Source organism: Neophocaena asiaeorientalis, unplaced genomic scaffold (genome assembly GCF_003031525.2).
Source record: "Neophocaena asiaeorientalis asiaeorientalis breed wild unplaced genomic scaffold, Neophocaena_asiaeorientalis_V1.1 scaffold150, whole genome shotgun sequence".
Classification (NCBI taxonomy): domain Eukaryota; kingdom Metazoa; phylum Chordata; class Mammalia; order Artiodactyla; family Phocoenidae; genus Neophocaena; species Neophocaena asiaeorientalis.
The window spans coordinates 6,095,425-6,102,166 of record NW_020176571.1 but is presented as its reverse complement, the minus strand read 5'-3'; the positions used below and the strand labels follow the sequence as shown (position 1 = coordinate 6,102,166).

At 57.5% G+C, this 6,742-nt stretch overlaps 1 protein-coding gene across 1 annotated transcript in view; it reads right to left on the bottom strand.

Annotated features, from left to right (window-relative positions):
* Positions 1–3,575: 3,575 nt before the first annotated feature.
* The window catches only part of LAG3 (lymphocyte activating 3), a 6,888-nt gene continuing 3,721 nt past the window's right edge, over positions 3,576–6,742 (bottom strand). The window contains exons 5-8 of the mRNA XM_024733229.1: positions 6,160–6,435; positions 4,410–4,652; positions 4,001–4,128; positions 3,576–3,727 (exon numbers count right to left, since the gene is read on the bottom strand). Coding sequence (XP_024588997.1) covers positions 3,623–3,727; positions 4,001–4,128; positions 4,410–4,652; positions 6,160–6,435 — 752 coding nt within the window. The 3' untranslated portion in view covers positions 3,576–3,622. The remainder of the gene's footprint in view (positions 3,728–4,000; positions 4,129–4,409; positions 4,653–6,159; positions 6,436–6,742) is intronic.

The window sequence follows — 6,742 nt, the reverse complement described above, 5'->3', positions numbered from 1 at the left end:
CACAGAGGCTGTTCTCTGGCAAGCAGAGTTCTGCAGGGCTGAGTCACCTCCACATTCCACAGGCCACACTCCCCCCGGTTCCACGACCACTTTCTACAACTCTCAGAGGGTGGTTCCCAGGCCTCCCGCCCCACGGGGGTATGAGCAGTTAATTTCAGAGCCCAGCCTGGGCTCAGCCAGCTAGCACCTGCAGGCCCTGGAGAAACTGTCAGCCACAGAGTGGAGCAGAAAGAACCCATCCCCACCCGAATCTCATTCCCTTCAAAGGCCGAACCCCACCTTGGGGTGGGCCCGAGCAGGGAAAGCTAAGCGCACCTCCTTTGGGGGAGGGGTAACAGCAGGCGCCCAGGCCTAGTACCCTGGCTGCTGGGGGAGGTGAGGCAGGAACCTTTGTGGGGCTGCCCTGCCCCGTGGAGATGAGAAGACCAGATCAGGGGTGGGGGACACACCGGCAACGGTGACCACAGGCCTGAAGGCGCACAGTATGGCCTCTCGCCTGACACGCTGGACTGGGCAAAGCTCTGGACCTCGTTTGGCCTCCAGACCTTATGGAGGAGGCCGTCAGGTCCCTGGCAGGGCTGGGAGTGGAGGCCCTCAGAGAGGCCTCTTCCCCCTCTTGGCCTATGTCTCTTTCGGGCACTGTTCCCCACCACGATAGCGGGGTGCAACACGGCCCCCGCCATTGCTGCTTCCTTCACCTCACACCCTCATGCTGTCCCCGACACTGTACGAGCATGGGCTCTGTGGCCAACAGAAAACGGCAGAAGGGATGGCATGTCACTCTCCAGATTAGGTTGTCAAGGCACGGTAGTGTTCGTCTTGCTAGGTCATGAGCAGCCCCGTGAAGAGGCCCACGTGGGGAGAGACCAACGGCCCTGGCCAGCAGCCACCTGAGGGAACCTTTTCACCACCAGATCCTCCAGCCCAGCCCAGTCTTCAGATGCCTACAGCCCTGGCCCAAATCGTGGCAGAAACCCCCGTAAGAGACCCGCACCAGAACTACTCAGCCAGGCTGCTTCCGGATTCCTGAACTGTGAGAGAATATCTTTACTCTCTTAAATTACTGAGTTTGGGGGTGATTTGTTACGTGGCAGTAAACAACTAATACACCCCCTTCCCTTTTTTTTTTGGCTGTACCGCGCAGCTTATGGGATCTCAGTTCCCCTACCAGGACTTGAACCCAGGCCACAGGGGGAAAACCCGGAATCCTAACCACTAGGCCACCAGGGTGCTCCCCTCCCTTCCTTTTTAACGAGGACCTAAGACGATTCCCCCTCCCCACAACCCCCATGAGCTCCCTGCCTCCTTGCCACCCTTTCCCCTCCAGGACCCCAACCTGGAATGTCAGTTTATAGATAAACTTGGTGAAACAGGATGGATTAATCTCACTCCCTGGACCCTAAGAGGACACGGAAAGGGCTGGAGGTTCTCTTGCTGGATGGGGAGTGCAGGGCCAGAGAGGCAGGAGCAGGAAAGTGACCCTGCCCCCAGGAGAGATCCCACAGAGACAGGCCGAGAATTAATCAAAGGAGCACCGTATACATAAGCCCCCTGCCCCCACTTCCTTCCGCTCTCTGCTCTTCTCTTCCTCAGTGGGTGGAGGAACAGGTGGCCTCTGTTCCCTCCCTGTCCCCTTTGTGCAGGAGCGCGGGGACGTCCCTGCACAGAGCCTGTGAATCCTCAGTGACTCCTCTCAGAAGCCCAAAGGGCAGAGGGTGTCACCTCGTAGAGAGGAAGAATGTCACCCACAGAACTTTCCAGGAAACCCCTGCTCCATTAAAGCCTGGTGGCTTTCACCACGGCTGTGGAGAGCAGGTTGTGGGCAGAGCTAAGGAGTCTCCTTGGCAGCGCCCCTAGCCCACAGCAAAGGGGGTAGATGGTGCTTTGAATGCCGCTCAGAGGGGCTTCAGGCCTCCCCTCACAGTGCGACCGTCCCTGGCGAGCCCCAGAGCCTCCTTTCTGTGCCCCTGTGTCCCTGCCTGTGACGAGACAAGGGTCACCACCATCCTAAGGCTGGGAACCTCAGATGGCCTCAAATGGGTCATTATTCAGGCCCCTCCCCGCCAGGGCTCTGCACGAACGAAGGTGCTCCTCTCCCCATTCTGTCCCCAAGTCTCTGGCCATTGTGTCTCCACGGGGCAGGTCTTCAGCTTCATGGTTCGTGTCTGTGTCACTGCACACAGCACACAGGCTCGGGGGACAGTGGCAGGGCCTTTGCCACATCCTGTGTCTGTGCACCCCGCCATTGGCGCCTGTAGACCAGCTCCCACCCACTTGCAGTGTGTTCTCCCTCCAGTCCAGGGTGACAGCTTCCTCAGCCCAAGTCCAGAGCCCTGCAAACACTGCAGGCGGAGGGCTGGGTCCCTCTGTGTGTGTGTGTGTGTGTGTGTGTGTGTGTGTGTGTGAGTGTGTGTGTGTGTGTGTGTGTGTGTTTGTGTGCTCTGCTAAAGCACTGTCTGCCCCGCCCAGAGAAATGTTCCCTCCTAGAGAGACAGACAGAGCAAGGAGGCAATCAGGCTCGTGGGTCTTCTCCTCCTCCACGAATGGATGCTCAGCACACCCACAGTTTTCAAAGCCCTTGTATTATCCAATATCTGCACAGCCCCTTTGGGTGCATTATCCTCCTTGTCCCATTTCATAGATGAGGAAACTGAGGCTCAAGGAGACGAGCTCTGGTCACATCAGCACAGCCAGGATCAGAAGCCAGGGTTCCGGACTCCTGAGGCTTTAGCAGCAGCCAGGGTCTGGGTGTCTGTTCTCTTCCCCACGTGGGGCACTTTGCCCCCAGGACTCCCCTGTGTCAGACTTGGATCATAACTTTGCCAGGGCCAGGGTGATCTGTCCTGAGGGTGTACAGGGCGGGAGACAGCTGCTGGGTGCGCTCTCATGCGCGGACCACGGAGAGTGCAGTCACAAAGGTAGAGCCAGCCCACGGGGCATCGGAGCTGCCTGGTCCCCGGTCCCCACACTACTCACCTGCCTCAGCCTGCCCTGTGACCTCCGGTGGTGTGTGACAAACAGAGACCACTGGGTGGCAGTGTGCGCTCGTGCCTGCGACCAGACAGGTCGCCCAGGGCTGCGGAATATAGGGGTGAGGCGGAGGCTGCCACCCAGAAAGGTTGCGAGACCCCATCTCGGGAGGACTCGACCCGGCAGGGCTGAGTGTGTGTGTGTGTGTGTGTGTGTGTGTGTGCGCGCGCGCGCTGCCGCCAGAGGGCCAAGGACAGTGCTGAGGTATGGCGTGCGTGGCGTGGGCCTGAGGGGCAAAATATAAAGGAAACCGGGCAGCCAGAGCAGCGTGAGCAGAAGGACGGAGGAGACGGCTGGAGGGGTGAGGGGTGAGGGCTGCCCGGACCTTCAGGGAAACGACTCCCCAGGAGAAAGAAAGAGCAAGACAGACACCAGGAAGAAAGAATCACGAAGAAATCAGGAACGGAAAAGGGGAAGATGCACGACTGCCTGGGGAAAGTAGGTCAGAAGGCCAGGGTGTGAGAAGGGAGCCCCAGAGGCTGGGGAGAGGCAGAACCTTCCCTGGGCAAGAAGGGGCCAGACTCAGGCTTGCTGCTGACGGGGAGTTTATTTGCACTGAAGTGCGGAGATGCAGGGGCTGCCCGGCTCCAGCTCAGGGCTGCTTCAGCTGCGGCTGCGGCTCCGGATCCTCTGTCTTGCCCTGAGGCTGAGGTGGGTGAGTCCCATGCTCTAAGGCAGAGAATCTTCTTGGTTGCCGCTGTGGGAAGACAGACACGGAGGGTAGGAGGAAGAGGAGGGGGAAGGGAAAGGGAATAAGCTATTCCTTCCCAGGCCCCTCCCTGCCCATATGGTCCCAGGCCTTCCCTCAGCCCCTCCTTTGGTTCCTTCAGGCACAAGGGGTCCCTGGAGTGCAGAGGCTCATGGAGAGGGGGCTCTGAGGGCAAGTTCAGGGGTCAACTTTGCTCATCTACCTGAGGAAGGGGTGCCAGACAGCACACCGAGGACTGGGGAGGGGGGGCTCCCGGCTCACCCGTCTTCTCCAAAGGTGAAAGCTAAAGGCTCCAGTCACCAACACGAGGAGGAAGAGGATCCCAAGGATGAGGAGAGGAAGGTGGCCTGTTTCCCAGGCCCCCGGGGCTCTCTCGGAACGTTGGGCACCTACGGAGAGAGGTCAGGATTGCAAGAGCCATAGGGTCATGGCCGGAAGGACACCTTGCCATACCCCCACACGTTACCGACAACGAGACCCAGAGAGTTTAAGGGACTCGTCCAGGGTCACTCAGCTAATTATTGGCAGAAGTGGGTCAGGCCTACACAGGAGCTGGAGGTCAGCTCCCTGACTGGAGAGAAAGAGCGAGCGTGGTGTGGGGAGGAGGTCTGGAAGTGGGATGGAGGTGACTGGTCTGGAGTTGGGGCTATGGCGCTGTGGGGTCTCGGACCTGGGCGGGACAGCTCAGCGAGATATACGGCGGTCCCGAGAAGCCTCTGCCCCTGGTACAGACGGCACTGCCAGGGCTGAGAAAGGAGCCTGGCCTCCGGCATCAGCAGCCAGGGGCCTGCGGAGGTCCTGCGAGACCGCTCGTCCAGGGGGCTCCACACAAAGTGTTCTTGTCCAGATGCCGGAGTCACCTCACAAAGCAGTTTTCTCAGGTTGCCAGGTGATCCATGGGATTTGGGAGTCACTGAAAAAATTAAAGGGAAGAGATCTTTTGGGGCCCCGACCCCCTTACATGAAAGCCTAGGCCCGACTCCCAAGTCTCAATTGCCTTGACTCACCTGGGCTCTGATTGGGTGAGGTGGAGGGGAGGAGATCAGGGTCATGGCCACATTAATCTTATCAAGACAAAGCTCTGGTCAGATCACTCTGCTGCCCCCAAACTTTCCAGGCTCCCTACTGCCTTCGGGGAATGGTCCGAAGGATCACGTGACAAATATTTCAGATTCCTTTCCACGACTTTCTACTCAAACGCTCAGAACCCCCCCCATCGTTCAGGTGAGCTGGCCTCCCGGAGACCTTGCACTTTTCCTGCTTCCATGCTGTGGCTCACATCTGTGTCCCCCAAATGCATTCTAGCCCCATTTCCGAATGTCTAGAGAACAGATCAACCGATCTAGGGACAGAGCATCTCGAAGCTGTGCAGTGGGGATGGGCAGGAGGAGAAAATTGATGAGTGGCCTGGAGCTGAGCATGGTGTACAGGCCCCTGAAGGTTTGCTGGCACAGACATCTGAGTTTAGCCCCAAGTTTAGCACTTCCCAGCTCTGTGACTTTGGGAAAGTTCCTTCTCTGTAAAACAGGGACAACAATCTCTCTCCCATTGAGGTGTCATGCAGATAGCTTGGAAAACTGACTCGACAGTTGACCCTCAAGAAGACCTTGGACAGAAAGAACTGGTAGGCTGTGGTAACTGACTGGGAAGGAGGAAGTTGAGGATGAGTAGGACACGAGCGGCTGACGGGAAGGTGACTTAGCAAGAGGATGGGTGCGAGGAAAAGATGGGGCTCAGAGTGAGGCTGAGGTGTGGATACCGTATCTATGTAGAGATACCTGGGAAACAGGTGGAAATCCAGCACTGGTCTTCAGGAGATGTGCTGTTGGCAGATTCATTTATTCATTCAACCAATATACATTATTAAGTGCCTACTTTGTGGTGCTCTTTAGTGGCATAAGTGAGTACGGCAGACACAACCAAGCGGTGATAGTTACCGATCAATCAACACCTACCTTCTGAGTTTGTTTGGTTTTTTCTTCTCTGTTTGTTTTACACTGTCTTGAAAAGCCCTCGCTCAGTAAATATTTGCTGACTAAGGGATGGATTTATTAATTCCTCCCCAATCCAGGCCACTTCCTGCAACTTTAACCCAGGCCCTGGCTCCAAAGTGGACACAGATTCTTGAACTATATTCCACTTCTCTTGAACCATTCAAACTTTTGCCACCTCTCCTTCTAACTTCTCTGACCCTCCCCCCTATTCAGAGCAGGGGAGTCCCTTACGGAAGAGTGGAACATTCATCCAGTGACTCAGGGGAGGTTTTCAGTTTCTGTTCGTTATATGGGGGCGAGAAAACAGGAGGCCACAAGGGGCATCCCCCTGCAATTTGTGCCCAGTGGCCTGGCATTATGAGGTGGACTTGCCCAGTCTTTGCCCAGCTAGCCTTCCCTTCCTGTCCTTTCCCACACGGGGCTGACCTGTGATGACTGCCAAAGTGACGGTGGCACTGAGCTGCTGCCCCTGGAGGTGGACGCCACAGGTGTAGGTCCCAGCCTGGGCCTGGCCCACAGCCTCTAGTAGAAGGGTAAAATTGCCATGGTCTCCAGCCACCAGGAGGTCAGGGCCTCCCCCAGGAGGGGTCCATGTGGCAGTGAGGGAAGACTGGGTCTCCACACCCAGAGGCAGGTGGCAGGGCAGCTCCACCCTGGAACCAGCTCCAGCGTATACTGTCAGAGGGACTGGGGGCTCCAGGCCTGCAAAGAAAAGGGGGCCCCAAGTTACAAAGGGGCTGGAGCGCTAGGTCTGCAGGGAAGGGAGGAGGAAGGGTGAAGGAGGTGGTCCAGCTCTGGAGAGCGCTAAGGAGCAGAATAAGGTGGATGAACTGCGGATGCTCAGAACCCCGAATGTGCACGGGCCCATAGGAGACCGAAGGGTGGCAAGTGAGGCTGGATGACCAAGGCAAAAGCCGCTGAAAGGCTGCAAAGAGAAAGAGAAAGGACTGGGACAGTGAGGCCCAGAGCGATCACAGGTGCCATCAGCTTGGTTTGGGGGCTCAGAAGC